The sequence below is a fragment of the Ochotona curzoniae genome, unplaced genomic scaffold (assembly GCF_017591425.1).
Source record: "Ochotona curzoniae isolate NIBS_2020 unplaced genomic scaffold, NIBS_Ocur_1.0 contig_4612, whole genome shotgun sequence".
Taxonomy (NCBI): domain Eukaryota; kingdom Metazoa; phylum Chordata; class Mammalia; order Lagomorpha; family Ochotonidae; genus Ochotona; species Ochotona curzoniae.
The window spans coordinates 8,050,970-8,070,070 of NW_024466343.1; the positions used below are offsets into that span (position 1 = coordinate 8,050,970).

At 40.2% G+C, this 19,101-nt stretch overlaps 1 protein-coding gene across 2 annotated transcripts in view; it reads left to right on the top strand.

Annotated features, from left to right (window-relative positions):
- Window positions 1–12,008: 12,008 nt before the first annotated feature.
- The window catches only part of NEXN (nexilin F-actin binding protein), a 28,801-nt gene continuing 21,708 nt past the window's right edge, over window positions 12,009–19,101 (top strand). For both annotated transcript variants that reach the window (XM_040987313.1, XM_040987315.1), the window contains exons 1-4: window positions 12,009–12,089; window positions 13,772–13,963; window positions 14,461–14,539; window positions 14,619–14,767. In XM_040987313.1, the coding sequence (XP_040843247.1) occupies window positions 12,063–12,089; window positions 13,772–13,963; window positions 14,461–14,539; window positions 14,619–14,767 (447 nt within the window). In that variant the 5' untranslated portion in view covers window positions 12,009–12,062. The remainder of the gene's footprint in view (window positions 12,090–13,771; window positions 13,964–14,460; window positions 14,540–14,618; window positions 14,768–19,101) is intronic.

Below are 19,101 nucleotides of genomic sequence, written 5' to 3' on the forward strand. Positions count from 1 at the left end.
CCTGCGAGTCACGACATAACTATGCCATGGGTAGTGTGATTAAGTAAAGTGAAGTATTTATACCATCTTAGTCACACATTACTGAGGGGGTCACATAAGTCCCTCCTCTAACATTAACGTCTAATAGGTTAAAAAAAAGATATCTCAAAATACACTTTATCTCTAAAATTCTGTGCAGCACTGATATAGTTAGTCAAACACATGTCACATGAGGGAAAGTTTTTGGGATCGGTGTGTTTAGTGTAACGGATCTTTGATTATTCAGGGTAGCTGCCTTGGCAACTAGCACCTTGTTTTTCAAGATATTTTATAATTCTGATTTTTTTTAGTATCATTTGAAGAAAAATTCAAAATTTCATAATCTTGAATTTTATCTGCAACATCTCCCTTAAAAAGCCCTACTCAAAACCACAATTTATTTTCAATCCAATTTTTCTCGTTATGATTATTGATGTGATCCAGTTTTATTAGACGTTTCATTTTAAATTTTAAATCCATCTTAGAGATGTAGTGAATAGCAATTTTTCCTGCTCACCTTAAATGGAATCTGTGCTATTTCTGAAAATGTGACATGTAAGGCAGATCATTGTCAAAATGTATGTCATCTTGAGATGGCTATATTTAGCATCAATGAAGGAATGCATTATCTTGGTTTTTGAGTGTTTTTTTCCCTTTGAAATTTCTCTTAGTATATTGAGGTTAGAGTTACACTTCTGAACAGAATGAAAACTAAATATGTATATCTGGAAGAGATGACTTGGGGATTTAAATTGCTTAGAACCTGAGTGACCTGAAATGACACACTTCATTTATGAAAAAAATAAATTGGCCTGCTATCTTTGAAATACCCTAAAGGGCAAAAATGTATTATTTAAGAAAAAATGAGAGAGTTGCACAGTCAGTGTGTAAACATGTATAACATAGGGGCAGCTATTTGAAAGTTTTTGCGAGAGAGAACTTTTCTCTGCCCAGTAACTATGTCGGTCACACACGAGCAGGGAGATGCGTCGTAAACAGAACTTATGCTCACATATGGGATGGAGCAGTAGCTTAACTTGCCACCTCGTAACACTGGCTTCCATGTAGTCCCTTTCATGTTCTCTCTCTCCTGCTTTTATGATTATGTGGTTACATACACTTGAAGTTGTTACATTTTCATTTTCCACTTAAATATTTCAGTGTGTAGTTTGTCTTACTTCATAGTAGTATAATATAATTTTTGTACTCTAGATTGAGTAGAATTTTGCTAGAAACCTTAAATTTTTGTATTTGATTTTTTGGGTAAGATTTTATTTATTTATTTTTTTGGAAAGTCAGATATACAGAAAGGAGGGGAAACAGAGAGGAAGATCTTCTGTACAATGATTCACTCCCAAAGTCGCTGCAACAGCTGGAGCTGAGCAGATCTGAAGCCAGGAACCAGGAGCTTCTTCCAGGTCTCTGACATGAATGCAGAGTCCCAAGCCTTTGGGCCACAAGCAAGGAGCTTGATGGGAAGTGGAGCAGCTGGGACATGAACTGGCACCTATAGGGGATCCCAGCATGTCTTTAAGGCCAGGATTTAGCCACTAGCCGCTGTACCAGGTTCAGTCTCATCCTTTGATCAGTGTTTTCTCTCTCATCTTATTCTTGATAATGATTCAGCTGTCTTGCCTGGGATTGCAGACACGTAGGAAGGGCTAAATTATTGTTGCTACTGCCTTCTTGGGTGGTCAGTAACATTGCCTCTGATGCTCAGAACAGATATAGTTTCATACTAGCTTAAGTCTGAGAGATTGTAGATATGAAATCCTTTGTCACTCAAGTTGTTAATAGGGATTAAGCAATTCAATCAATCTTCATTTAGCTTTCTAAAATGCAGTGAATTCAATCCCCTTTCTAGAGTAAGAAGTGCCACAGTTTGATAGAAGGTTCTTTCCTGAAGTTTGGCAAATCTCAAAATGTGATCTTAGAACCTCTGGGAGACACCAGTGCTGTGGCTGCTCCCGTTTCCAAGCCAGTTGCCTGTGAACGGCCTGAGGGAAGTAGCAGGAGATGGCCCTAGTGTTTGTGCCCCAGCCACCCATGTGGAAGACCTGGATGAAGTTTCTAGCTTCTGGATCCTGGCTTGTGGCCATCTGGATAATGAATCAGCAGAAGGAAGAGCTCTCTGTCTCTCCCCCCGTTTCTGTAACTCTTTCAGATAAAGAAATAGATCTTTAAAAAGGAAAAAAAAGTCGCGCAGGAGTCCCGGGTATCCTTTAGTGGTCCATTAAGTTCTTTTTTCAACTGCTTATTTGCATTTGGGTTATGTGTTCTTTAAAGAGTTCAGTTTTAAAAAATGTCACAAGACTTTGATGTATGTGAATTGTTCTCTTCTATTAAGACAGATAATAAACAGATTTGTAAAAAAAATATATATAAAGTCACTTTTTTACTTAAAATGACTTAGAAAATATGTATATATGGACATTTTCTGTGTTAATTTATAATACATTAAATATTTATAAACTTAATAATCCATATGAACGAAACTTTTTTAGAATCTTCAATAATAGGTTGAAAATCCACAGTCTAAAGTCTGAGACCCATTCTTGTAACAGAAAAACTTTCTTCTAATGAAAACATTTGTGTTTAGCAGAGCTTAGTCTTATGTGTGTTTACACACATTTAGAGGTTGCCAAATAAAACATTTTTAAATGTGAACCTTATTATATCTTTAATAATTATATTCTATTCCATCTGGACTAGGAACTCCATAAGAATACTTTATCCCATTCAGCTAGGATATTTGGCACATTATATTGTACATTATGAATGCTGAATAAATAATTCCTGAATAGTTATCCACTTCAGCTAATTTTTTCATCTCTTCCCATTTATTCTTAGTTTTATCATACTTATAACTCCTCTGAATCTATGAAATAACATGTTAACCACCTCATATATCATGCATAATTGGAATTCAGCTGTTACTTAAAGCCCCCTTCCTTTATTCAAAATAGGCATACTTTGTTTTTATTGTGCTTTGTTTTCTGCAAATTGAAAAAATATGGCAACCCTGCAAGAGCAAAAACTCTTTGTACTATTTTCTCAACAGCATGGGTTTGCTTCATATCTGTCACATTTATGTGGTTCTCCCAATATTCCAAGAATTTCCATCATTATGATGTCTGCTGTGGTGCTCTGTCATCATTGATCTTTGATACTATACTGGTTATTTTGGGGTACCATAAGCTGTTTCCAAATGAGATAATGAACTGCATGGGAAAATGTATGTTTTACTGGACAGTGGTGGAGCTGGTCCACATCTTTCTGCCTCACCTCAGGCCTCCCTATTTCCTGAGATACAACAATATTGAAATTAGGCCACTGAGTAACTGCAATGGCCTCCAAGTGTCCAACTGAAAGGAAGAGTGACATGTGTCTTCCAATCCAAAGCTTAAAATGGTAAAGTTTAGTGAAGAAAGTATGTTGAAAGCCAGGTAAGGCTGAAGGGTAGGTCACTTGCACCAAACATTTAGCCAAGTAGGGAATGTAAGGAGAATCTTTTTGGAAGAAATTAGCAGTGCAACTCCAGTGAGCACATACAAGAGAAGACAGTGAGGGCCGGGCAGTGTGGCCTAGCAGCTAAAAGTCCTCGCCTTGGACATGCAAGGATCCCATATGGGCGCCGGTTCTAATCCCAGCAGCTCCACTTCCCATCCAGCTCCCTGCTTGTGGCCTGGGAAAGCAGTCGAGGACGGCCCAAGGCTTTGGGACCCTGCACCCGTGTGGGATGCCCAGAAGAAGTTCCTGGCTCCTGGCTTCGGATCGGTATAGCATCGGCCGTTGTGCTCACTTGGAGAGTGAATCATCGGACGGAAGATCTTCTCTGTCTCTCCTCCTCTCTGTATATCTGACTTTCCAATAAATAAATAAATCTTAAAAAAAAAAAAAGAGGAGACAGTGAAACAGGCTTATTGTTAATTCATAGAAAATGTCATTGGTCTGAATAGAAAAAGCCAGCCAGCTACAACACTCCCTTCTGTCAAAACCTAATTCAAGGCAAGGCCTCAACTTTCTTCAACTCCGTGAAAGCTGAGAGATGTCAGAAAGCTTCACAAGAAATGTCTGAAGCTAGCAGAGATTGGTTCATGAAATATAGGGAAAGAAACTCTCTGGATGATGTGAAGGCTCAAAGTAAAGAAGCAAGTACTGATGCAGAAGCTGCAGCAAGCTAGTCAGAAGGTCTGTCTAAGAGCATCAATGAAAGTGGCTAATGAACGGACTATGAATATAGTTGAAACAGCCTCTTATTGAATAAAGAAGATATCTAGGAGTTTCACACCTGGAGAAGAGAAGTTGATGATGCTTCGCTTTAAAGAACTCTCTTTTTAGGGGCTAAGACAGTTGATACTTGAAGTTGAATCCAATGAACATTTATCATCCCCCAAATCCTAGGACTGTAAACTTAGCTAAGTGTGCTTTACTTGTGCTCTGCAAATGGATGACAGCAGATCTGTTTACGACATGGCTTTCTGAATATTTTAAGTCCGTTTTTGAGACTGACTGCTTGGCAAGCAAGGTTCCTTTCAAATTATTACTACTTTATTGGTAACGCTCTGGTCTCCCAGGATCTCTGATAGAGACATATGAGATTAACACTTTTTGAAAGATTTATTTTTTAATTGCAAAGTCAGATATACAGAAAGAAGAGATAGAGAGGAAGGGATCTTCCATCCGATGATTCACTCCCCAAGTGACCGCAAAGGCTGGTACTGCGCTGATCCGAAACCGGGAGCCAGAAACTCTTCCGGGTCTCCCACACGGTGCAGAGTCCCAAGGCTTTGGGTCGTCCTTGACTGCTTTCCCAGGTCACAACAGGGAGCTGGATGGGAAGTGGAGCCACCGGAATTAGAACCGGTGATCATATAGAATCCTGGCGTGTTCAAGATGAAGACTTTCGCTGCTAGGCCACCATGGCGGGCCCATGATGAATATTTTTACAACTGGTACCAGAACATCCATTCTGAATGGATCAAGGAATAGTTTTAATTTTCTTTTTAAAAAAGATTTATTTAGTTTTTATAGGAAAGGCAGGTACACAGAGAGACAGAGAGACAGAGAGAAAGATCTTCCATACACTGGTATACTCCCAAGTGGCCACAATGGCCAGAATTGAGCTGATCTCAAGTCAGAAGCCAGGAGCTTCTTCTGGTTCTCCCATGCAGGTGCTGGGTCCCAAAGCTTTGGACTGTTTCTCTACTGCTTTCCCAGGCCACAAGCAGGGAGCTGGATGCGAAGTGGAATAGCCAGGACACGAACGGGCACCCATATGGCATCCCGGTGTGTGTAAGGCAACGACTTCAGCCAATAGGGTACTGTGCTGGGCCCAGTAGTTTCAATCTTCAAGTCTTATTATTTAAGAATTACACTTTCTAAAGGTATAACTGCAATAGATAGTGATTCCTGTGATGAGCCTGGAAAAAGTTAATTGAAAACCTGGAAAGGATTCAGCCTTTCAGAAGTTGTTAGGAACAGTCATGATTTATGGAAGGATGTCAAGTCAGCATTAAGAGGAATTTGAAGAGAGGGGTTGGAGGGGAGGGAGCAAGAGACAAATATCCTTTGTCTATTGATTTACTCCCCAAATGATTGAACAGCTGGTGCTGGGTCAAGCTGAAGCCAGGAGCCAAAAACTTCACCCAGATCTCCAGTGTGAGTGGCAGGAACTCAAGCATTTGAGCCATGCTGTGTTGCTTCTCAGGTGCACTAGCAGGGAGCTAGATCAGAAGCAGAGTAATGGGACTCAAATTGGCATTTTACTATGAAATGCAGGTATCCCAAGTGGAGGAGTACTCTTTGAGACACGATACCCCATCCTGCAATTAAGTACTTTTGGATAAGGTATATAGATAGGTAGATGGATAGATAAAAGACATTTAGGTATGTATATATCTCTATCTATCTATCTATCTATCTATCTATCTATCTATCTATCTATCTATCTATCTCTATCTATTGTATTCACTGCAAACCAAAAAATGTATGATTAACTTTACTGTGGTATTGTTGCTTTGTTTACTGTGCTTTGTTGCAGTGGTCTGTAACCAAAACTGCAGTATCTCTGAGGTAAACCCAATGGATGCTAGACCTAGAAAGTCTTTCCTTTACAGTATTCCAATATTTTTAACTGATTCATTTATTGTTACTGGAAAGACAGATATACACAGAGGAGGAGAGACAGAGAGGAAGATCTTCTGTCCGATGATTCACTCCCCAAGTGGCTGCAATGGCTGGAGCTGAGCTGATCTGAAGCTAGGAGCCAAGAGCTTCTTCCAGGTCTCTTATGTGAGTGCAGGGTCCCAAGGTTTTGGGCCGTCTTCAACTGCTTTCCCAGGCCATAAACAGGAAGCTGGATGGGAAGCAGGGCCACCAGGACTAGAAGCTGGGATCCTATGGGATCCCAGCATGTCAAGGCGAAGACATTAGCCACTAGACTATCATGCTGTGTCCCAGAATTGGTACTGTTCTAAATAAATTCTTAAAGAAAATTAAATAAGTGGGAGTACTTTCTAATTCATTCTATGAAGGTAGTATCACCCTGTTAACAAACGAAGACATTGTAAGGGGTTGGCATTTAACTTAGGGCCAAGATATCAATTAAGGTTCTGGTTAAGAGCCTGTGTCCCGCATTGGAGTACGTGAGTTGATTATCAGCTCCAATTCCTGACTCCAGATTCCTACCAATGAAGGCTCTGGATTCCCACTGCTCACGAGGGAGATCTGGATTTAGTACCTGGCTCGTGGCTGCAGCGTGGATGTTTGAGAGTGAACCAGCTGCCTCTCTGTGTTTGTTTCATTAGATTAAATCCAATGGCCATTCATGATCATTAACTCCAGTAAACTTACTAAATCTGATTAAGAACATCCAAGAAAAACCTGTAGCTAATATTCCACTTAATGGTGAAAGATAACACATTTCCCTTAGGTAGATCAGGAATGTGACAAATATGTTTGCTCTTCCCACTCCTATTTAACATTGCACTGGAAGTTGTAGCTACACTATAGTCAGAGCAGAAAAAGAAATAAAATTCATCCAGATTGGAAAGGTAAATGTAGAATTATTCTCACAGATGATGTAGTCATTATGAGTATAGTTAACCTGGTAGAATCTACATAAAAATCCAAATCAACAAATTATTTACATTAACAGGGCCATAGAACTTAATACCAGAATACAAAACAACTTCTAAATACTAGCAACAAAAAAACAGGTAAAATGTAGAAACAACACAACTTACAATGGCATCAACAAATATGAGATTGTTTAGGGATAAATCTGACAAAGAGGTGGAATGAACATTGAAACATTTGAGAGAAATTGGTAGGACATATGTAAATAGGGAGACACACCGTCTTCATGGATGAAAACAGTCATTATTATTAAGGTGTCCCTTCTCCCCCAAATCTATTCACAAATTCAATGCCATCGCAATAAAAATCCTAGGAAGATATTTTGTAGATATTTACCCAATGCTCCTAATGTTTACATGTAGAAGAAAAATGTCCAGAATGATCAATATAATATTGAAGGAGAATGAAACTGGAGCTGCCATTGCCTGGCTTGAGGACAGCCTTCGTCTATGCTTGGGAGATTTCAAGACTCCCAGTGGAGGCCTGTAATCTCGAGTGGTTCAGAATCCTACATGCTATGTTTTTTTTTTTCTGCACGTACATATTTTGGTGAAAGTTAATTTATAAATTAGGCATGATAAGAGTGGTAATAATAATAGAGGACAATTATAATTATATACTGTAATAAATGTATTTGAATGTGGGCTCTGTTTCAAAATATTATGCTATGTTATACTCATCCATCTTCTTCCAGTGATGATGTGAGATGATACAGTGCATATATGATGAAAAGAAGTGAGGGGCATGATAAAACATTAAGCTACCACAGGAGGGTTTCTTGAGCATGAGCACTGTGAAGTGCAATGGTTGATGTGACAATGCAGACAGCTCCTAAGTGACAAATCAGCAGGTGGGGTAGCATGCATGATGTGGATAAGCTACGCAAAGAGATGATTCATGTCCTGAGTGGGAAGGGGGAAAATGTGACAGAGTTCAAGATGCCACTCAGGATAACGCCCAATTTAAAACTTCTGAGTCATTTCTGAAATTTTCCATTTAATATTATCAGAGAATGGTTGATCTTGAGTAAAATAGTGGGAAGTGAAACTTCAGACATGGAGGAAACACGATAATACAAAGCGATGGTAATTTAAACTGTGGTGTTGGTGGAAGAGTACACAAAAGGATTAATAAAATAGAAGAGAGACCCCAGAGATAGAAAAACATTCTCATCTGATCTCTTACTTTTTAAAAATATTTATTTATTTTTATTTGAAAGGCAGATTTTTTGGAGAGAAGGAAAGACAGTGACACAGGTCTTCCATACACTTGGTTAACTCGCCAAGTGGCTGCAGCAGCTGGAGTTGAGCTATTCTGAAGCCAGGAGCCTGGAACTTCTTATGGGTCTCCCATACTGGTACAGGGCCCCAAAGCTTTGGGCCATTCTCTGATGTTTTCTCAGGCCACAAGCAGGGAGCTGCATGGGAGGTGGAGCAGCTGGGACATGAACCAGTACCCATGGGATCCTGGCATGTGCAAGGTGATGATTTAGCCACCCTAGGCTAGGCCCTTATTTAATCTTTTAAAAAGGAGCAGAAGTAATAAAGTGGAGAAAAGAGCATTTGCAACAAATGGTGCAGGAAGAACTGAACACTCATGTATTTAAAAATTAATCTGGTCCCGGCGTGTGGCTAAAGTCTTCACCTTGCATGTGCCCAGATCCCATATGGGTGCCAGTTTGTATCCTGGCTTAGCTCTGGCAATTGTGACTATTTGGGGAGTGAACCAACAGATGGAAGATCTTTCTCTCTGTAAATCTGACTTTCCAATAAAAAAATAAATAAATCTTTTAAAAAAATCATTCTGGAAAACAGACCTTATTCTCTCACAAAATTTACTCAAAATAAATCACAGATTTAAATGTAAAATATAGAACCATGAAACGCCTACAAGATCTCACAGGTCAAATTCCAGATGATTTCAGATCTGGAGTTTTTTTTTAATTTGTTTTTATTGTTTTTAATATTATTGACATTGTTGAGAGGAATGCACACCTGTGTGCATTCCCAAAGGGTGGGCGGCGTCAAGGCATAGATAAAGGTGGGTGGAGCAAATGCTTCAATTTTTCTCCCGTGTGTGAAGTGGGGGGTGTGATGAAGAAAGACTAGTGCCTGTTGTCAAACCACATCAGCACCTGAGGATGGGGGCCAGTCATTTGATGACGCCGTAGAGACCCCAGTGTGGGGAAGAGTATTCTAAGGGTGTTACTGACAGGGTTTGATAATTCTGAGACATCATTGGCTTTGTTGTGCCAGGGTTGAGAAAATTTTTCCAAGTGCATCCCCAGGCCCAGGATCATGTTGCAAAGCTTGGTCATGAGAGTGGGCCAACCTGTTTTAGTTTCCATTCTCTGACAAGGAACTCTATGTCCCTTGCTGGCCTAGATGAGTTGACCATCATGTCCCCATGTGCCTCTGGGCATGCTGTCTACCGCACAGACTTGAGCAACTGAGGAGGCCCAGTCCCGACACATACACTCCCAAAGCTGGACCACATGTTTCATTATTTTTCTCTGTGGCCAGAGTTTGAGTCCAGTCATCTAGTTGGGGAGTCCCCCAAGAAATTTTGCCCCATCTAGCCCCATCTCTCCTGCAAACTGATAGGTGCTGCTGCCTAACCCAACCCACCACAGCCTGGTCCTCTCATATGCCAGCACAGGTGCCATGGCCTAGGCGGGGAATACTCTTTAACTCTTACCAGGCCTGGTTTTTGCATGTGTTAGCATGTGCTGTGGTTTTGCCTGCTCTGAATCTCATCACGTCAGGCTCTCCCACACACCTATGGGTGTTGCAGCTTAGCTCAGCCTAACCTGTCCCCAGATCCGGTCCACAAGCGTGGTGATAGGTACTACCACTTGATCAGCCTGGCTCATCCCCAACCCTGGTTCTCATGCTCACTAGTGGAAGCTGCAGCCCAGCAGGGGAGTGCCCAGTTTTCCTCCCAGGTCTTCTCACAACCTCAGATATTGCTCTTGCCAGGGGTTACTGTGGTCCCAGTCGTGGCTCTCACTGGTGATACTGTGGACTAGCCTGACTGGCCTAGACCCATTCTGGCTCTTGCTGGTGGATGCTACAACCTAGTCCATCCTGTCCCACACTCATTTTAACTCTAACAAGCACAAGTGAGTGCTGGCCTGCCCCCAACTCCAGCCCACATGCATGCTACAGCCTTGCCCGGTCTGACCCACTATGACCCCGAGCTCTTGCACTCATCATAGCAGCTGCAGCCTAGCAGATTTCCTTAACAGCATTGTTCCCAGTCCCGGGTCTTGCATATGCTGTCAGGTGCTATAACTCAGTCTGGCATGGCCCACCCACAGTCTCAGCTCTCACTGGTGTATGTTGCAGCCTAGCCTCATGCATGCCAGTAGGTGTTGCAGCCTGGCCCAGCCTGACCCCCTCCCAGCCCAGGCCAATCACCTCGAGTTCCAGGTGAGTTCTGTTGTCCAGTATGGCCCAGGCAGTCACCACCCCCTAGCTCTCTACACAAACCAGCAGGTGCTGCAGTCCCATAGAGGCAAGCCTGAGTCCCCTACAGAACCTGCTCCCAGATCCAGTTCCCTCGCATTTTGATGGGCCTTGCAGTCCAGCGTGATGTGGCCCACCTGCTGCTCCAACACTCATGGGTGGGTACTGAGTTCCAGCCCAGTCAGCCATGACCCCCAGCCCCAGCTTTTGCGTGTGATAGTGGGCAGCCAGTGATGCTATTTAGCCTAGCCCAAAGCTGCCAAATGAGCAGGTGCTTTGGCCCGACCCAGCAATGCCCTCCATTTTCCCCCCTTCTAAACCACTCTGTCTCAGCTCCCTCACCTCTCTGTGAGTGCAGTGGTACCCTCAACCACTCCCACTCTGATATATTCTCAGACCTCCTTCTCTGGGAAATTTTCAGCCTTCCCACACCAAGGATCAGAGTATCATGTCCCAGCCTAGACTTTCCCACTTACCTTAAAAAAAAAAAAAAAGCAAACATGTTGGCATACTGGTATTCTTAACACAAATTTGGCATTAGCCAGGCCCTAAATGCCGTCTAGCTAGTGACTGCTTTTCTCCCATCAGTATAACACTTGCCAAAGATCAAGGCAACCTAGGCAGGTGCCTACAGCTGGGGAACATGGTATTTCTATTTTTAAAAATATATGGGGACCAGGGCCCGGCACGGTGGCGCAAGTGGTTAAGGTCCTCGCCTTGCACGCCCGGGATCCCATATGGGCGCCAGTTCTAATCCCGGCAGCCCCGCTTCCCTTCCAGCTCCCTGCCTGTGGCCCGGAAAGGCAGTCGAGGACGGCCTAAATTTGGGGCCCTGCACCCACGTGGGAGACCTGGAAGAGGCTCCTGGCTTCGGATCGGCATAGCATCGGCCGTTGCGCTCACTTGGGGAGTGAATCATCGGACGGAAGATCTTCCTCTCTGTCTCTCCTCTCTGTATATCCGCCTTTCCAATAAAAAAATAATAAAAATAAATCTTTAAAAAAAAATGTATGGGAACCAAGTGTGGTAGCCTAGCAGCTAAAGTCCTTGCCTTGCACATGTTAGGTTCCCATGTGAGCACTGGTTCTAATCCTGGCAGCCCTGTTTCCCATCCAGCTCCCTGCTTGTAGCCCGGGAAAGCAGTTCGAGAATGGCCCAAGGCCTTGGGACCCTACACCCGCATGGGAGACCACGAAGAGGCTCCGGGCTCCTAGCTTTGCATTGGCGTAGCTCTGCCATTGCTGCTGCTTGGCAAGTGGGCAGATCTTCCTCTCTGTTTCTCCTCCTCTCTGTATATCTGACTTTCCAATAAAAATAAATAAATCTTAAAAATATATGGAATTTAAAAATAATTAAAGTTCTTATATAATATTAAAATACTTTTTCAGGTGCAAAAATATACAAAGCTTCATCAACCCAAGAACACATAGAACAAACATGAATGACATTTCCCAAAAGGCTGAGGTAAGTGCCAAAGGTTAAAAAAAGAAACACAGACATGTATAGTGGCTGTAGAACTGTGGAAAGGACAGTTGTTTGATGGAAAGATATTCAGGAGTGCGTAATTGATCATGCGGACATGTAAAATGGGAAGAGATGGAATCAGGGATTGGTCTGCGTCTGTCTTCATTTGGACTCTAGTAAGGAAACACGATGGCTGAATATGTGAATGACAGGTAAAGAGAAGTGAGGACTAGCACCCAGAATGTAATTTTAAATATCATCATAAGTCTTAGAAATTATTTTTTTTAATATTTAAAATGATGTGTTTGACCCTTTCACAGGAGACAGTGATCATTCGTTCTCAGGTGTGTAGCCTTAAGCTGTTCTTCCGGCACCTGCAGAAGGAATTCTTTTCGCTTTTTTCGGATTCTTGACTATAGTTTTTGATAGTTGCAAGAGAATTCCATTGTTGACACCCCAAAATTATAAACTTAAAAAGGCTTACATGACCAGGACACACAGTCAATTCTGGAATACAGATTGAGCATGCCTCAGGGTAAGCAGTTTCCTATCACTAGGAAAAGGGATTTGGTGTGTTGTGGCACTGCAGTTTTCTTTATCAAAATATCTTTTAGAGATTAAGTTATTTTTCAAAAGGATATAAATAATTAGGTTTCCTGGATTTACAGAGGAGAGATATCTTTTTTTTTTTTTTTAAAGATTTATTTTTTTTTTATTATTTTTTATTGGAAAGGCGGATATACAGAGAGGAGAGACAGAGAGGAAGATCTTCCGTCCAATGATTCACTCCCCAAGTGAGCGCAACGGGCCGATACTATGCCGATCCGAAGCCAGGAGCCTCTTCCGGGTCTCCCACGCGGGTGCAGGGTCCCAAAGCCTTGGGCCGTCCTCGACTGCTTTCCCAGGCCACAGGCAGGGAGCTGGAAGGGAAGAGGGGCTGCCGGGATTAGAACCGGCGCCCATATGGGATCCCGGGCGTGCAAGGCGAGGACTCAACCACTTGCGCCACCGCGCCAGGCCCGAGGAGAGATATCTTTTATCTTTTTTTCTCAGATAAGGACTTTCCTCCTTAATCATGTTTAACCTGGCTTTGGGGAGTTTCAGGTGGGCAGTCTAGCAGTAGCAACATAAATCACCACTTGGATAACCAGACCTGTGGTGCTCATCAGCCTCAAAGCTGGAGTAAAGGACCGACTTCCAGGTTTGCTTATGTTAGATTGGGAACCTGCAAGAAAGCACTATGTGAATTAGGCTTTAGACTTTAAAACCTGAACTTTTGCTTGGTTTTAAACTTCATTTAACTTATTGAAATTAGTCTTGGTACATTTTAGACAAGTGATGTAAAATCTGAATGTTTAATAATGGAATAGGACACTCAAATACAGATTGTTCTAAATTAATTTCATTGTTTGATTTTTTATAATTTCCTGATCTTTAGCTTTAGGAGATCATGACACTTCTTAAGAAGAATTTTATTGCAATAAAATTCCTGCTCTCATATTTTCCTGTACTTTTACCTTTTACATTTAGGTTTTGAGGAGTATCTAACTAGGTTGTGCTGCTTCTGATGGAACTTTCATGTTTCTGCTTTCTGTTTCAGAGAGTATTTTTGTATTGCTTATTCTTAAATATGTTTACCTAATTTCTTTTTTTCTTTCTTCTCTTATTTTCTTCTGATAAAGATTCTGCTTTCTTCATCTAAGCCTGTCCAAAAAACCTATGTGCCCAAACTTGGCAAGGGGGATGTAAAGGATAAGTTTGAAGCCATGCAGAGAGCCAGGGAAGAAAGAAACCAAAGGAGATCTAGAGACGAAAAGCAAAGAAGAAAAGAACAATATATTAGAGAGAGAGAATGGAACAGGAGAAAGCAGGAGGTTACTTCATTTTGTTTTATTTTTGTGCAAATATTTTCATTTTTAAAATTTACATTTTATTACTTGTGTTAACCATATTCCGTGTTAATTTGAACTGAAATGCTTTCTGTGTTTGTAAACTGCCTACACTCTGGATATACAGCATTCCTCCCCTTCACTTGCTGCTGGTTCAGTTACTTGTAGTCACTTGTGGTTTGAAAAAGCTGAATACAAAATTGCAAAAATAAGAAATTCATAAGTTTTAAGCAACTTTTATTACAACATTTAATAGTTGTTCTGTTTTAATTATTGGTATTAGTCTCTTGTGTTTAATTTATAAATCAAATTTTGTTAGAAGTTTGTAAGAAGAGGGGAAAACACACTATCTATGTTATATAAGGTTTGTTTCTGTGTAGTTTCAGGCTCCACTGGAAGTATTGAAAGATGGGGGGAGGACTGTTGTAATATTTGGTCTAATATCTGGACATGCATTCATATTAAGTTATTTGACCCCCTAGATGAAAGAAATGCTTGCCTCTGATGATGAGGATGAGGTCTCATCTAGAGTAGAAAAGGCTTATGTTCCAAAGCTAACAGGTAAGAAACCTGAGTGGGAAATCTTAGGATATTGCAAAAGAGAGAAGCATAGTTATCCATTTTTTTTGTATATTCTTAGGAACTGTTAAAGGTAGATTTGCTGAAATGGAGAAGCAAAGGCAAGAGGAACAAAGGAAGAGAACAGAGGAGGAACGGAAACGCAGAATTGAGCAGGATATGCTAGAAAAGAGGAAGATACAGCGTGAATTAGCAAAAAGGGCCGAGCAGGTATACGCTTAATACTAAGTTGGTATTTGCTTCAGAAGCTAATTGTGTAAAGTTATAAACTAATTGGTATGTTGCTTAATTAAAATATCTTAATGCTACAGAAGCCTATTGGCAGCTAACCTGAAAATAGGATTTTAAGTAAAAAGAAACAATTTAAGATCAGATGCATAGGAAACAAAAAGCCAATTGTGCTTATTTTACAGTAGAATATTGAGATTTTTTTTTGTTACATGTGATCTTATTTTGTCCATGCTTCCTATTTTTGTTGACATGTTAGAAGGTTTTACAGAGATATAAGGTACTCTCATGTATATATATATAATCACAAGCACCTAACAAAATGCTGGCCTTTTATTAGCAATGCTAATGCTGGTATTTCAAAACCAATGCTTTAAATCTATTTGCTCTGTTTCCCTCAGTTTCCACGGTTTCCAAAATGAAAAGAGGCAGAGGATGCAATGCACATACCGTTCTAGCATGCCAAATAAATATTTTAACTGTCATTTTACAGTTAACCATTTTTATGGTATAAATAGCAATTTGTATAGCAGCTGATGATGAAATAAGTCAAGTGAACTATTAAAAAAAATGGAATTTTCTGTATTTTGTTTGATACACATTTTTATCCAAAGAAAGAATACTGTAGTATTCTTTATATAGTATAGTATATATAGTATATATTTACATATATATATTTATATATAGTGTATATATATACCATTTCCCTTCTGGTCATTAAAGATTATTATTCATTTACATCTAAACTTTTCAGAATAAAATAATATTGAGAATTATTATCCAGTATATATCATAAACACAGATATATAACGATTTATAATTATATTGTATATCTTATGTATAATAATGAAAAGTGATGGAAATATATGATATTTGGTAGAAAATAATGAGCACCTGCATCGGCACACTTCTTTCAGGACTTCTGCCCTTTTCCGGCACTGGTTATGTCCTAGACTGGAGGAAGACACACTGCAGCCCCAGAATGGACTATGTGGGACTATGTGGCAGCAGCTTCTCACAGCAAAACTGTGTTGAGGAAGTGTGCTTAAATATGAAACTTAAATACAGTGAAAGCATGGGATTGTTAGAGATGGAGGCAGGATTATGAAAAAGATACACTTTCTTTGGCAACTCTAAATACTTGCCATCTAGCAGGGTAGCATTTATGACTGGCTAATGAAGTTGCTTTTTGCTAATTCATTTAAGAACATGCATATAAGCTATTAATAGTCATTCTACTTTATGAACACAGAAAGTGTCTAACTAGAATCTAAGTACCTTTTCTATTCAAATCTAATACAAGGTGTTTTTCAGTGTAAAGTTTGGCATAGTAAATAAGAATCTTCATATTTGCTTGCAAAATCTACTTGCACAGATCCATATGTAAGAATGTTATAGAAGGAATTACAGGTGCAGGGTTTCGCTCGCTTTGGATGTTTGCATGTCAAGTTGGAGTGCCTGGGTTCTGCTCCTGGCTCCAGCTTCCAGCTAATGGTCATCCAGGAAGGCAGCAGTTTGGGCCAAGTGGTTGGATTCCTGACACAGGGAAGATCTACACTGAGTTTCTGGATGCTAGCTTGGCCTGGCCCCAGCCCTGACCATTGCAAGCATGTGGGGAGTGAATTAGTGAAGCTCTGTCTACTTTTCTAGCTCTGAAAATAAAAATACAATACAGTAAATAGAAAACAATGTCACATTGAATTTAAAAGGTGCGGGATTCCTGGGTCAGGAGGTTGATCTCCAACATAATTGCCACTTCTGATATTCCAGAATTTTATAGTAAATTAAAAATAACAGTTTATTGTGGTAAGATACCAGAATCAAAGACAAATGAGATTTGGGGAGCATCTTGATTTGGTATTATGTGGTAATTTTTGAGGATATCCAATAGACAAAGTCCATCAACTTATAAGAAGTTATTGATGGTGGAAAGAAATATTGAAAATATACAAAAAGAAAGTTGATTTGGGGAGGAGCAAAAGGAGTTTCCTTTCCATAAAATAAAAGAGACAGTTGTGGATCAGCTCATAACTGTAGCTTCTGAAAGTCATACCTTTTTTTTTAAAGATTTATTTATTTTTATTGGAAAGTCAGATATACAGAGAAGAACAGAGACAGAGAGGAAGATCTTTCGTCCAATGGTTCATTCCCCAAGAGACTGCAACGACTGGAGCTAAGCTGATCCAAAGCCAGGAGCCAGGAGCTCTTCCGGGTCTCCCATGTGGGTGCAGGGTCCCAGGCTTTGGGCCATCCTCAACTGCTTTTCCAGGCCACAAGCAGGGAGCTGGATGGAAAGCAGGGCTGCTGGGGTTAGAGCCACATGGGATCCTGGCACATGCAAGGCAAGGACTTTAACCACTACAATATTACGCCGGGCCCAGGCTGCTCCATTTTCAACCCTATTCCCTGTTAATATGCCTGGGAAAGCAGCAGAAGATGGTCCAAGTGTTTGGGCCCCCACACCCGCATGTAAGACCTAGAAGTTCCTGTTTCCTGGCTTCTACCTGACCTAGTCTTAGTATTTGAATCTACCTTTCAAGTAAATAGATAAATCTTTAAAAATAGTAAGAAGACACAGGTTAGATTGCCTGGATTCCACACTGAAGTGTCTGGCTTTAGTCCAAATCCTAGCTTTCCTGATTCCAACTCCCTGTTGATCCAGAACCTACAAGGCAGCCCTGGTGGCTCAAGTAACTTGGTTTCCGCCATACACATGGAAGGATGAGATTGAATCCCTGGCTCATGGCTTCAGTCTCCTGGCTGATGAGAACAGTTGGAGGGAGTGAATGGGAGCTCTTTCTGTTTTCCTCTCTCTCCTTGTATTTCCCTCTTTCTTTCTGTGCCTTTGCCTCTTAAAAAGAAAACAATTTTTAAAAATTATTATTTTATGATGCAGTTCCATATGCTCTGGGATTTCCCTTACCCCCTACTGAATTTCTGCCCCCGCCCCATTTCCCCTGCATTATTACAATAGTATAGTTCTTCATACACAGTCATAAATCCATCATTGCGGGCATGGACAGTGGCAGAGAGTCCAGCATCCTGCTGTCAAGATATGTTGAATAGTTTCATTGGGAGTCCATCTTTGATCTGGAAGTAGAGATGCATACTGCATTGTATCTTCACATCTGGATATGAGTCTCCATTGCACACTTACTATACATCCCCTTAAATGAAAAGCCACAATGTTTCTCAGTATAATTCTTTCTTTAATAAAAAAAAATCATCATTTTAAAATAAAGATTCATTCTTTTTACTGGAACATGAGATTTACATACAGAAGGAGAGACAGAATGATCTTCTATCTACTGGTTCTCTCCTCAAATTGCCTTTAGGGCCAAAAAATGAACTGATATTCTGGCTACAGCAGGTGGATGAAAAATCTCCCTTTTCTTTTTTTTTTTTTCTGTCTGGCATTCCAAAAGATAAAATATATAAAAAAGAGAAAAGAGTCAAACTATTAAAGTCTAAGCATTGATCTAGGACACATTGTTTTTTAAGAAAATGGTCAGTTTAATAACATACTATTTTGTTCTAATAAAATGTTTAATAATTTTTTTTCTAGTATGAAGTTTAGCCTTGATAGAGGATATGTAAAGGGAGAATGGGATGATGAGAGAACAGACTTGGCCATCCAAGTTTCTAGTATGAGCCATGCAACAACAGAATTCCCTTCAATGAATGAAGAACAAACTACTTCCAGACTCTTGTTTTAAAAATCAAATGAAAACAATAAGCATTTTTGAATTTTTACTTTCTAATGGTTCTTAGTTTCCTTTTGCATATATTTCTTTTCCTGAGATCTCAAGCATTGCACTATTTAAGTCGCCTATTTTCTCTCACTTCTCATTTTGTGAAGTACATCAGCTTGCCCTCCAAGCTAACTGAATGATGTGTCTTATGATTAATGGCCAAGCTCAGCTCCCATTCTTAAATGAGAGCCTTTCTCATTTAGAGCTGGTCAAAATATAGAAAAAGTACTATGACTATTCAAGTTGTATTTCCTTCGAAGCTGGCCTATGCGTTTCACCTCCTGTTGTTACTGTTTCAGTTATATTTTTGTGATTATACTTGAGATATGAAACAGAATTATAATAATTGTTTGATTGCTAATGATAGGTTTTCTATTTGTTAGGGCAAGGACAGAGAAAGAAGAAAAGTTTTTGTATATTTCAGTTCTGATTGTTGACTAAATTAATGATTACTGTTTATAAGCTCACAAGTAGGTAATAAAGTTTGGTCTATTATTAATTTTCTAGACTTACAAAGGTAGCCTTTATTTGAATGTTTTCTTAATATGCTCCTTGGATATGTAT